Genomic DNA, 14,064 nt, shown 5'->3' on the forward strand with positions numbered 1-14,064 from the left:
AAAACGAAAATGCCACATCATGGCTTCATCCTTCACATCCAGCTTCAAACACTTATTTTGAAGGATGTTCAACTCTAGTTTATACATCCGATTCTTTTTCATCTCTACTCGGGCTATTAAACGATCATGTTTGTCCTTCAAATAAAGCACTCGATCCTTCATCAGAACCGAGTTGCCTTTCTCCATCATCTGCCCCATGCTTAAGATGTTGCTCTTAAGTTCGGGAACGTAGTAGACATTTCTTATTTCTCCAACTCGTCCATCCTTCTGCATAAACTTGATGGTTCCATGCCCTTTTACCGCAACCTTGGAATCATCTCCAAATGACACGAATCCAGCCTTCACCTTGATGAGTTCGTTGAAGAAACTCTCTTCTCCACACATATGATTGCTCGCCCCAGTGTCCAAATACTAGACCGAGTTGTTTAAGCAACTCGAATCAAGCTCGGCTTCTGACTTCTCATCTGAGCTTGGAAGCTCAACTACTGATCTCTCCATGCAACTCAAGTTTAGCTCATCCTCGGAGGCACAACTCGGACGTAGCTTGGTCTCCGAGCTCTGCGTCATCATCAAAATTCCTGCTTCCTCGTCCTCTTCTTCTGTGAGAAGATTCTTCTCTTTCTCTTCACTTCGGCTTTTAGCTCGGCAATACTTTGCTATGTGACCGTATTTGCCACAGTTGTAGCAATTTGCCGATCTGCATTCTTTTGCGTAGTGGCCGAGTTTGCCACACTTATAACATTCCACCTCGGACCTCGGCTGACTTCCTTGGCTACGATCACCTCGTCCTTGTCCACCTCCATGATCATCTCGTCCTCTACCTCGTCCTTGATCACCTCTATGATCACCTCATCCTTTGCCTCGTCCTCCATGATCACCTCGTCCTTTGCCTCTTAATGTTCGGCCCTGGGTGTTCCGAGTTTCATTCAAATTAAGTTGCACCTGTAATGCTTGATCAAGTGTATTCTTCATCTTCCTCCTCCTTTGTTCGTGGGCTTCGAGTGACCCAGCGAGCTCTTCCACTGAGAGGACTGACAAGTCCTTTGACTCCTCAATTACGCATGCGATACTCTCGAAATCATCTGTTAATGATCTCAAGATTTTCTCCACAATTCTACTTGCTGGCATCGACTCCCCATTCCTTCCGAGTTGGTTAGCCACCTTCTCCACCCGAGTTATGTACTCGGATACTTGTTCCTTATCCTCCATCTTCAAACACTCAAACTCTCCTCGGAGAGTTTGAAGTCGGATCTGTCTGACACGGTGATTACCTCTGTATGCAACCTCCAAGATCTTCCATGCTTCCTTTGAAGATGCAGCGTTTGCAATCTTCTCGAAGCCTGACGCATCCACGGCATTGTACAAAAAATACAAAGCCGATTTGTCCTTCACTCGTGTCTTTTCCAATGCGGCAATCTGAGCCACAGATTGGTCTTCGTCCTCCTCGGGTTCTTGAAACCCCTTCTCCACTATATCCCATAGACTTTGGGAACCTAACAGGGTCTTCATCTGTAAACACCAATTATCATAATTGGTTTTCTTTGACAGTTGTGGTACGGTCATTCCATTAACAACCTTCGCCATTACTCTCTCTTTCTTCTTTCCTCCCCTTCACAGGCGCACACTATTTTCCTCTCACACTCGGCACTCAGAGCATAAAGCTCTGATACCAATTTGTAGAAAAAATAAGAGAGACGAGGTAATACTAATGTTGTGGGTGAACGTAACAACTCACTGTATTTTTTATTGAATAAGAGATGACCTTTAAATAGTCATTTTACAACGTACTGAACTAACAAGAAGATAATAAAATATCTTATCAAATCAAAACTTATCAAAAAAACTATCTTATCTAATCTGAAACAAAATAACTCAAAAGATAAATCAAATAATTCCAGATAACTTAAATCGGATATCTCGGAATCTCTAGAAATTTAAGATTTTCCAACAGAATTTACTTGGCACCAGACCAACATAAACTGGATTTATGATTGATTCCCACAAAGTAGCAAAAGAGGGGGATAAAAAAACTTCAAAAAGTTGTCTCTGTTTGATTACTCTTTTATGTGTAAGCAATTTACGTGACTAATTCCCCGGAAAAAGCAGTTGAATTTACTTCGCACCAGACCAACATAAAGCGGATTTATGATTGATTCCGACCAAAGTTCAAATGATCCAAATTAAATTACGTCATTTTTATATTTCTTGTTACATCTCTGGAAAGCAACATTTATAATTATAACTCAAGAGTCAGAAAAAAAAATCTTATTAACAAATTATCTCAAGCTCAAGTTCAAGTGTGTAACTGTGATTATTTGGAAAAAGAGTTTTGTCATTCATATAGATTTCACTTTACTTAAATAAGATTATCTACGATAAACTATATTTGTGATTTCTACTAAAATAAAATAAAATGATACTGAAAATTTAGCTTTTTTTATTATTTTATTTTTATTTTTATCCATATGAATTTTAATCATCATAACAAAATTTGAATATAAATTCGTGTGGATTTTGTTCCAACTCTATTACTAAGTCAATCCCAGTTATTATTGAATTTCTGGATTCATCTCAACAAGTTAAAAGGGATATCTATATATAAACCATAGACTAAGCCTTTTCTAAAACATCATAACCGTTGCTATGTCAAGGGTGCTTCAGCTGGTTTGAAAGAGAGTTCCCACCAATTGCAATGAATTGAGAAAAGATGGCTTGCCTAGTGATCCCTTTCACATTCCTTTATACTCTTATTTTTCCTTCCAAGTAACCAACACCACAAAAACGTTCATGATTCCAAACGTGTCACTTATCCAAGCCATGTGGGGAACTCAAGTGTAGTAGGGTGTACCATAAGTGGTAGTTACCTGATTGTTCCTATATAACTGCGATGTAAGGGGCTCTTTGAGGATGCTATGCCACCCTTCCCCAAGTAGCTTTGATTTGTCTTGTGGGGTCTTGAAAGCCTTAACCAAAAAGGGATAGTAACATTCAAATTTGGTTAATGTTTAATGCACCATTTTACCAACTTCAAAATCATGACCTTATGATGTAACAACTTTTCCTAAGTCCTATATAAGTTCAACTCTTGGCTCTACCCTTGAACAATTCACTTGTCAACAAATACCAATTCCAATCTCTTTGGCCATTTCACTTGAGTAACATAAAATTATATTCAATGGCACCTTTTGGTAGATTCACTTGTAACATTTTGATGGTAGTGATGCTTGTGGGCATGCTTTGTGTTACCAAAATTGTGGCACAAGATTCAGAGATTGCTCCTACTGGGCAATTGGAGGCTGGAACTGGGTTTGATTTGCCTGTTTCTAAGGTGATCATGTGTTTCTCTGTGTTGGCATCTCTTGTGGCATTCATGTTGCAGTGAACTGGAAGAGTGGATTTGAAATTTGTCAACTGTGGGGGTAATCTTACCTTGTTTATGGGTTAAAATTGATGAGTTTATGTATACTATACGTTTGTTTGTTGAAAATGGTACTGTATTTTTAATTTGGCATTTTGCAAGATTAATTAGCTTTATGATGAGCTACTGTTACAATATGTAATTTCTACTCAGCTATTTGGTGTGAGCTGATATATTAATGTAATCATTACGTTACTTGGAATTGATGAGTCTTGTTATTTCAATTTATCAAATTCTTTGGAAGTGACTTTCTCGTAGCATCTTGCTTTGAAGAATATCCAACTTTGTCCAGAAACATTGAATTTAAAGTACAATAAGTGTATAAGTAAACAATTCCTTTGTTAATTTGAGTCTTTATTCTTAAAAACTATACAATCACATGTTTACCTTATTTTGTGACACGTCTTATTCATTTCAAACGAGACTTTAAGTTTTCTTAGTTGTTTTGATGAATACTTTAATTTATTCAATCTACATTAAGTATAATAAAATATTCACAAATCATCATTAAAATAATATTCTATTAATAGAAGTAATTTTTAATTTATCAAAACTATTTTTTAATATGCATATTTTTATATTTCATTATCAATAAAAAATCTTTAAATATTTATAAATTTATATAGACTTTTGAATATTTTCACACATATATACAAACCCTTATAAGGTATGAGACACTTGCCAGTTATGCTTCAACTAGTGTGTAGATTTTCTATCATTCTATTGAATTGTATATACAATCTGTTTCTCTATTTTGTATACCATTGTACAAATTGATGAATTGGCTGACACAGCAGCACTCAGCTACCCTTTCTCTCAACTGTTAAACATTGAAAAGAAAGTGTGACAAAAGGAAATGTAATGTTCAAGAAGCAGTTCCCTTGGACTCTTCCATATCCAACTCATGTTCTGCCACCATTATGCATGAATCTGCTTCCAGAGATGAGACTGAGGCCTTGTCTTTGGATGAAAGCTCCTTGGCTGAATTCAGCATTTCTGTTGTGCACTGCACATCTGGTGTTATACCAACCTGGTCTATGTCATGAAGGGCTGGTGATAGATATTTTGCCACTGTCACAAAGAGGGCTGACCCGTCATGAAGCTCAGTGACACTCTGAAATTAGAAAGATACATCCCACCATTAGCCAAGACATGACAAAATATAGCTTAAGACATGTTTGGATAAACTTTTCCATAAGCACTTCTAAGAGAAAAAAATATGAAGAAAAAATGAGATGAACTTCTCCATAAGCTAAAACTAGTTTCTGTACAAGTTAAATAAGTTTTTGGAGAAGCTAATATGAGAAAATTTCTACAAATTAGGTTGCGTATAAGCTAATTTACATTTATGTAGAAGTTTAGTTTCTTTTTCCTTCCTACTTTTTTTTTTCTTCAAAGACGTGCGTTTGGAAAAGTTTATCTAAACAAATCCTTAGTGTAGTTTGAAATTGGCTTTGATGGAAAAACAAACACTACTTAGATATATAAACACTTTTATTGCAGTTTTCTGATCAGAATTAAAGTTTCATTTTAAAAACAGATGCTCCCTTTAATGCAAACCTTTTATTACGTAGATTATAAATTATTGAGGCGGAACTCCAATTGAGTATAAAACAACACCAAATGCACTTAACAAACTCTGAAACTGCATCTAAATTTTGTCTAAAAAACAATTACTATGGCAATTGGCACCTTTCAAAGACTATTCATCAATATGGTTTTTGACAATGCATTGTTTCAAACGAATGCAGGGTTAACATAATATACATTGGCGTCTATATTTATGGTACATTCCTTTATAAGTGAAAAAAACTCATGGAGATCTGGGGTAATTTATCCACCTCATAAATACAATTCAGTATCTTTTGTTTCATGCTTTGCCTTGCCTTGGGGAAATCTTGTTTAATAACGAGATTTTAATACTTAAGACATCCTACTATGATCATTATATAACTATTAAGAAAGTGGATTATGAGCTTAACTAAACCTTAAAATCCGTTAAATAAGGTGAGGACTGTTCATAGTACCTGAATCTTTCCTTTACCAAATGTTTTGTGCCCCACAAGAATTGCTCGACCATTATCATGTAATGCCCCGGCTAAAATCTCGCTGGCACTTGCGCTTCCCTCGTTGACCTGTCACGGATACAAAAATTTCAGTTCACTAAACTAGTAATATCAGAAAACCAGATGTGGCAGGCTTATGTTTAGAAACAAAACATAGAAGTTGCATGAAGCTACATATGTTACGGTAAAAGATGATTTGTTAATAGTGAACCATGCTAACACTGAAGCATGGTCCAGGGAAACATATAGGAATAGGGAATGCAATTGGATGTTAATTTGGTTCATCATTCATGTTAGGTTAGTTCTGATTGTTGTCACAAATTTAAATATAAGCAAGTGAATAAAATTTGTATTATAACACAAACATACTTTGAAATATAAATCTGTATGATACAATATACTGAAGTTACTATTCTGTGGCATAGGACATGTTTGGATAATCTTTTCCAGAAACACTTCTAGGAGAGTAAAATAGGAAGGAAAAAATGAAATAAAACTTTTCCATTGTAGAAACTTTCTCCCATTAACTTCAAAATTTAATTTTTAACTCATGAATAAGATAGTTTTAACTTATGAAAAAATTTCTTTTGATTTTCCTTCATATATTTTTTTTCTTAAAAGTGTTTCTAAAGAAACTTATTCAAATAGACTTATATTCAAATATTGTAGAATTAGAAGGCATACTAGCATAAGGTCTGTGTGGATAAACTTGTCTAAAAACACTTGTAAGTGAAAAATAATAAAGAAAAATGAAATAATTTTTTTTTATAAATTTAAGTTAGTTTCCCCATAAGTTAAAAATTAATTTCTAGAAAAGCTAATATGAGAGAATTTTTATAAATTAATTTCTATAAATTTTTTATCTTTATTTTTTTATTTTTTTCTCCTAAACTGTTTATGTAGAAGTTTATCTAAACATGACCATAGTTAATGTTATTAAGCAACTACAGTTAGTACTCACAATCACCACAAGTGGATCATGTGTTATTGCATGTCCATCGACCATATTAATGGGTAACATGTTCCCGTTTCTATCAATTGTATTCACTAGAGTCTCATCTCCATCTAGCCACATCTGTGCAACATCAAGACCAGCTTTTACTAAACCACCCTGCAACAAAATTACACCAAAAATGAGGAAATCGCTTCTAAGTTACTTTGTTCCAAAGATCAGGTAACAACACTGTTTGAAAGTCTCTATCAAATAAGAAAATTACAGGATTGTTCCGTAGATCTAGTATGTATGAGTCTACTCCTTGCTTTTCCAATTCGTGAATGGCATTCTTCATGTCTTCAGCAGCAGTCTGTCAATATGGAACAAGAAGAGTTTATGACTTTATGTATAATGAAGAACAAAACCGTACTTGATTTAGATATTTTCTCTTTTAACAATGTGCGTTTGGTTCAGTTTTTGCACAAATAATTCTTTTTTTTTTGTCAGTTTTTCCAGAGAAATCATTCGAAACAACAAAAATAGCAGCTATTTCTGGCACAAAAGATGTTCACAAACACGTGATATTTTTATCCATAGGAATTACAATTACGACGACTGGATTCTAATACTACACCAACCCTCGTGGTTGTTCACAAACACATAGTAAATACATAAAATAGCAACTTTTTTTGATTGCTGATTCTTTGCTCACCTGAGAGAAGGCTGACAATTTCACATAGCCAGTTTTTGTGAGATGACCATCTGGGGATCTATGAGGGATGATGGCACTTGATATCGGAGAGAGCTTGATATACTCCCTAGGAATTTTGACCTTCAAGTATATTATATTTGATCATCAATAAAATGTTGTGAATTGAATTCAAGTTCAAATAAAGGTGAAAGTGTTTGTTAGTTAAATGCTTAATTGCTCATGTATAACACAAGACCATAAACTAAAATAGCAGAAATAAGTTAGCATTTCAAGAATCATAATCACCAAAATGTCCACATTACCTCTCGGATACAAGAGCCTGTCCCTGAGTCTTTGACCTGCAAAAGAAACATTTTTAAATTAGTTTCTAGAAAGCTTCTAAGGAATGAAAGAGTTAAACTATTTCCTTAAGCACTCTATCGTATGCTAGTGTTCATTTTTTGAATGAATGAAGATTACCCTCACCCTCTGGAACAAAAACAAATAAAGGTTGAAAATTGAACTCTATCTTTCTAGTAAGAGACATCCAATGTTTGAAAGGTAATCCATGAAAACTTCTCTGAAGCACATCTCAGTAGTTCAAATAATGCTTAATTGCTTATATTAAAATTGGAAGTATGATAATTATACAATGAACCTTTACTGTAACAGTTGTTCCAGCATTCCCTCTAAGCCTTTGTGCTGCAGTTTCACTATCAATGCCATCAAGCTTCTCACCTGCAGAATCCAATAATTATTTTCAAACAAAAGAAAATCACACTTGTTTCATTCACTTGAGGGATAAAATCTTTATTTGCTAACAAAAATTGACTGACACCATCTAGAGATTTATGAAACTGTTATTACCTAAACCAAGATAGGGTATTTGCTATGGCACTTTTTACATCAATTCAATCAATTTAGTATTAAGAGTCTGTTTGGTTATAAACTTCAAAGTTTTTTTGAGAATTTCTCTACTAAAAATAATGCTTATTTCCGATAAAGAATACCTCAAAAGTACTTTTAAACTTGTATTCGAACAGACTTTAAACATAGAAACTCTAAAATATTTGCAAAAGTCATATAATGGTTTCAAGTTTCAATGATAAAATACAGAAAACTAGATGTAAATAGCTTCATTCATAAGAAGAAAAACATAGATACACGATCAGTACCATTTATCTCTATCAATTCATCTCCTTGATGAATACCAGCACGCGCAGCTGGACTGCCATCTACGCATGACAAGACAACCTGTGGTTTGAAATAAAAAAAATAATAATTATAAACATAATAAAGAGAGATATTATTGTTGTTCTTCTTCTTATTATTTATTACAATAAAAAAATCATAAAGCAACATGCACAATTCCCTGACTGATATCTAGTTCTTGCTGCTTCTAATAATTTAAATGGGAACGATTAAATGGCCTTAGAACAATTAACATAAAAATTAAATGCAGTTTGATTGCTGGAAGTGAAAAATATAATAAATGTTCTTTGCAAGTCACTAACCAAATGTCCCGTTCTTGGTTCAACATTTATGAAGAGGCCCACTCCTTGTAAGTTCCCATCACTTCCAATTCTAAACCCTTGGTATTCCTGTAATTAGGAACCACTGTTAAACTCTAACCAACCACAAAATGTGACCTTAAACAGACTTTTTAATCCAAGAATGTTATTATAGTAATCATCCATTTTATCCTTGAATTTAGAATACGATGCCATATTAGTCCTTTAAACTATGGAATTGTAAAATAAATCCTTAAGATTATAAATTGATAATCACATTAGTCCATAACAAAAAAATATGTGGCTAAATAAAGTGATAATATTGATGTATATCAACAAGGACTAAAATGATAGTAAATAGTTAAATTTAAATAACATTCTAGGAACTTATTTGACAATTTTTTTAATTTCAGATATTAATATAATAACGTTTTCCGAATACCAGAAAGAAAGCGGATGTTTATTCATGTTATTGTCAGAATAGTCTATTTCATATGGAAGCGACACACTAGAGTAGAAAACATAAGTTACTATGTATTGGATCTATTATTATCTTTCTAGTCACTACTTTTTCTATTGAACAAGAAAGTAAGATTAAGAATCCTGAAAATGGAAATGTTAGTTGTAAGACCTTTGGGCTGATAATTCGAGTGAAAGGATCTCCAAGGGTGGAAAGCATTCCACGGATTTTTGTGTATGCTGCATCTTCTGAGTTCAGGGGAAACATTTCCACCATGGTTTGCTGTAACTTCAAATCCCAATCTACCAAAAAAAGTATCTTCTATTATTGATTCACAACAAGATATATCTTATTTTTAGGCAAACATTTGTATTTGTAGTGGAACTAATCACCAAAGGAAAAGGTGAGAAAGCAGAAATACCTTGATGATTAAATGTAGGATCAACAAATGTTTCTCGAATTAGACCCCATGCTTCCACAAGAGTTCTTTGAACTGCATTTACCTAGCAAACAAACCCTTTTCCACTCAGCACTACTCATGTTAAAGCTATGAGCAAAATCACTGGAATTATCATAGTTAGTTTGGATATTCAAATTTGTTCACCAGGATGGCTTAGACGCAGGCAAAACTCAATGGGTAGGTGTATTTAGCATTGGATTATGACTCTCTTCAAATTACCAAGCAAAATGTCCTAGGCTTTTCATCTAGAAACTGAAAAGTGATATGTTTCATGGGTGTAATAAGGGAATCAATGAACTAATAATCGCATAAAACTCAACTATATAAAACTATAGATGATAAAAATATTTATTTTTATGACTTCATCTAAGTCTTGAAATAAAATGATATTCACATCTTACTATCCAAGAGAAACCATATATTCAACGTTCAATTAACATTCATGATTTTTCTCTTGCTCGTCTTTTTAAAGTTTTTATTTTATAATTTTGTAATCATTATTCGAACATTAATGTTATTAATAGGATCAAGACATCTTATATCTCTATATTTTATTTAATAAAAATATTTAAAAATTATTGATATTTATTAAATTAAATCGATTTTTAAATTTTAAGATCTTGAGTTTGAGTTTTAAATTTATAAAAATAATTAAATTTTAATATAATTTTTTTATTATTTAAAAATTTAAGAGTAAAATCATCTTATAAAATAAGTTCTATATAAAAATAATAATAACTTATAAAATACAAGTATATTTTTGGTGATGATCAAAAATAAAACCGAAAACTTAGATCCAAATCCCACAATATCCCATCATTTTAAAGTTGTGCGTAACTCTTACACAAATACTATAAAATAACTCTCGACCACCGCACTATATGTTACAAATGATCATACCAAAACTAAGGCATGAAAGAGAGAGTGCGAGAATAAATGACCTCAGGTGCTCGCGAAACGGGAAAAGCAACAGTGAGGGACTCAGCGAGCGCCGCCGGCGAGTGGCGGAAGACGGCAAGCAAAACCGCGGCGGAAACGCCAAAGGCAAAAGCGCTTTTGGCCGCAGATTGGAGGCACCCCTCTCTCCCTCTCCCACCACCGCACTGCACCTTCAACTTCCCCTCTTTCCTCTCGCCTGTCCACGTCGGCAACCACAACCTACGGGGGAACAAAACTTCCCAACTAGGTTTCCCCACATTAACTCCAATCGCGCCTCTAACATCCCAATTCTGACAAAGATTCCTCATTTCTCTCTCTCTCTCTCTCTGTTTTTTTTTTTTTTTCAAATTTTGTTCGCAGAGAAAAATGGTGATGTTCGGCGTTGGTGTTGGTCGTGACCGTTAAGTTGTGTTCGATGTGGCGTTGGGTGTGGGCCCCACTTGAATCTTTTTCGGTTGTGGCTGTGCTTTGCTCCTAGATCCTCTGCGCATGCGTGTACGTATCTCTCTTCAAGAAAAATCATCTCTTTTTTATTTTTATTTATGATTGATTATAGGCTACACAAGACTGACAGCTTGAGTATCCTACACAGGGTAAATTTGACCTGGTATTGTAGGTTACAACTTACAAGGGTTTTTAATATTTAATTTCAGTATTCTTTTTTATTTTTTTAAGGTGTAATTTTATATAATAATATTACACGCATAACAAAAAACATGTACAACAATTTGTATAATATCATTTTTTATTTATATATTTTTCCACTTTGTTTATTATGAAGAAAAATTTGTTGTATGTGTATCATTATTCAATTTCATATAATGTTTTAATTAAGTCCTTTAAATTTTACGTGTAGGGATTATTATATGCATCTCCTTCACCTTGACTGATTTTGTTGGTTGAGAGGATGGAAATTAAAGAAAAAGTAGATCAGAAAATGTGAATGCACGAAAAATATATAAGAAATTAAATATGTTTTTATCATAATTTTAAAATTATTGGGACCAATAATTGATTTAGGTATAAATACTAGGTTGGTAGGTCATTAGTTAAACTAATACATAATGTTTTAATAATCTGACTAATCATTAAATTAGTTAAAATATTAGGAGATGTCAAATTAATAAGTCATTAATTGAATTAGATTATTGATGATCTGATCTCTATTAATTTTTTTTTTTTAAATTATGTCATATATTTTATACCTATAAATTTTAATAAATTTTATATCATATTTTAAAGAAATCTCTAAAAGCATTATAATTAATATAATAATAATAGAACAATCAAATTGTAAATTTTTTGAACTGCTTAAATTTATATATAATTAAATATATAATTTTTAAATTTAAAAATACTATATAAATTATTTAAGTCAATTTTATAATAATAAAATATTTAGTTTAGTACGGGTGTGTATTTAGTTTAGTGTGTGTGTTAAATTGAAAAAAGCGCCATCATAATTATCAATTATTGAAATTGTGGGAGACCATAATCCATCATATACAAGAATTGATTGTAATTGTTTTTGCAATATAAAATATTCTAGCCTTTAAATATTCGATTATGTGATGAGCAAAAACCGATCTATGTAATATAATAATTAAATATGTAGCATACATAAATTCTTTATGAAGAGCACGAGCAACATGATTGTTTTACAATTTCTAATTTGTAGCACAATTTCTTTTCTCCATATTAAGTGGACGTCTCAAACACGTGGGTTGCACAATTGTTCTCTCTTCAAATATTTGCTCAGACTTCTACTGATACCAAACAATAGAATATGTGTACACTTGTATAGTTCTATTCTAACAAACAATAGAGTTAATAAGTGTTCAGTTTACAAGTTTTTTGTTTTAATTAAATGGTTTTCAAAGTTGTGGAACGTGTAAATTGTACACTTATTAACTTTATTGTTTGTTAGAATAGAACTATTACAGTGTTATGTTAATACTATCTTATCTTTTAACATTATTATTATTATCAATAATATTATTACAATTTTGATCATTTGGTTTTTTATTGAAATATATAAAAGATGATATTGTATCAAATTTGATATCATTTTATTTGTGCATATATTATTCACCAAACAATATATAGAACTAAATATTATAATATATTTTAAACATTTATCTTGTATTATTCTCCTTATCATATATCTTAATATATATTAAATATATCTTAAATGTGTAAATTAAAAAGGTATAACATGCACAACATAAATGATTATAAAACATGTGTTTCACAAGACATAATTTGAGAAGTTTATAAGTTTCTTTTAATTAACTTAATTTTTTTTAATTAAACTAAAATTATTTGGTATAAAAGCTTATTTTAAGAGTTTATAGTATAATTTCATGAACCAATTGAAGTAGGTAATAACTTACAAATTCTTAATTTTTAGTTTCTTTTTCTTTTTTATTCTTATTAATTTACTTTAAATTCTTTTTAATCTTTTTAATTTAAAAATTATTTTACTTACGTATTATTCTCTCTCTTTCATTATTAAATAATTATTTCATTTTACTAATTAATTAACATATCAATTAATCTCACCAAAAACACTTTTGATTGAATGAATTAGCTTATAAATTTTTAAATTTCTAATCACTAGTTTATAACTTATAAACTTTCAATTAGATTACAAATTTTCGGCAAGCTTCTAAATCAGTTTTACAAATACACCCTAAACAAAAAGAGTATGAATACAATCAACGTCTATATCCAACTAATGGCATTGTAAAGAGCAACGCCGGTGGATTTGCTTCAAACTAGAGTACTCTCCATTATTAATTTTCAACTATATATTTATATATAAAATCTGTTTAGATAAAATCTATTAAAAATACTCTTTATTTTAAATATCAAAGCCGTTAAAAAAGCACTTCTAACTTATGTTTTAACATGATCATAAGTTATGAGACAACTACTAACAATTGTGTAACAATTCTAAGCCGTTTAAGAAAACACAGATATATCCAACGATGGAACGATAGCTTGGTATGGTATGGATTTGGTGTACCTTATCCATTCCCTTGTTTTATATGAATTAGAAATAAAAGGATTCAATTGACTTACTCGGTTACTCCTTTACACGTAACAACTGGGTTGAATCTCGAATCATAGATGAATCCAAACACGTCATTTTCGATAGCCTTGGTTTTTATTCTTTTAAATTCTTTTTCATGGCCTAACTCTTCGCCAAGTGCCAACTCATCGTACACAGTTTACAAAGGTTTATCTACAATGGTCTATTATTTGTGTGACTATCAATGATCCTTATAACAGGAGCTTTGTTCTCCTTTTCTTAAGGTATTGTGCAATATTATGCCCACAGTGTATATAGTTCAGGTATTAAACAAAATTAACTCTAAATAACTCTAAAAAAAAACTAATAATTATCATTTATAATTAAGATTAAAAAATTTAATAAATTACTTAAAATTAAGATCGAAAGTAGTATATATACATGAAGGCTTATAACCCGACGATTTGGTTTGATTTAGGATTTATGGTTTCTTAAATTGGTTCAGGTTGGAAGGTGTATGCGTGAAGGGAAGCTGAAAGATGAATTTGGTG

At 31.9% G+C, this 14,064-nt stretch overlaps 1 protein-coding gene and 1 long non-coding RNA gene across 2 annotated transcripts; one reads left to right on the top strand and one right to left on the bottom strand.

Annotated features, from left to right (window-relative positions):
- Positions 1-4,103: 4,103 nt before the first annotated feature.
- Positions 4,104-10,928, bottom strand: LOC109793288 (Peptidase S41 family protein). The gene is made up of 12 exons (XM_020352750.3): positions 10,482-10,928; positions 9,502-9,583; positions 9,252-9,382; positions 8,624-8,710; positions 8,285-8,363; positions 7,768-7,847; positions 7,433-7,468; positions 7,131-7,250; positions 6,702-6,788; positions 6,446-6,595; positions 5,446-5,553; positions 4,104-4,532 (listed from the first exon to the last, which is right to left on the bottom strand). Exons 1-12 carry the CDS (start codon positions 10,785-10,787, stop codon positions 4,284-4,286), a joined length of 1,515 nt encoding a protein of 504 aa, XP_020208339.1. The 5' UTR covers positions 10,788-10,928; the 3' UTR covers positions 4,104-4,283.
- On the top strand, positions 10,835-11,278 carry LOC145949508 (uncharacterized). Its single transcript, XR_014427758.1, has 2 exons — positions 10,835-10,974; positions 11,072-11,278. It is a non-coding gene; the product is annotated as an uncharacterized LOC145949508 (long non-coding RNA).
- The last annotated feature ends 2,786 nt before the right edge of the window (positions 11,279-14,064 follow it).

The sequence above is a fragment of the Cajanus cajan genome, chromosome 7 (assembly GCF_000230855.2).
Source record: "Cajanus cajan strain Asha chromosome 7, NIPB_CcT2T_4, whole genome shotgun sequence".
Lineage (NCBI taxonomy): Eukaryota > Viridiplantae > Streptophyta > Magnoliopsida > Fabales > Fabaceae > Cajanus > Cajanus cajan.

Excerpts from the sequence above, each read along its gene's own strand:
- LOC109793288 (XM_020352750.3), bottom strand. The coding sequence starts at position 10,787 with ATGAGGAATCTTTGTCAGAATTGGGATGTTAGAGGCGCGATTGGAGTT. Across the intron at positions 8,364-8,623 it reads AACCAAGAACGGGACATTTG|GTTGTCTTGTCATGCGTAGA; the intron begins GTTAGTGACTTG and ends TTCAAACCACAG. Across the intron at positions 5,554-6,445 it reads ATGATCCACTTGTGGTGATT|GTCAACGAGGGAAGCGCAAG; the intron begins GTGAGTACTAAC and ends TATCCGTGACAG.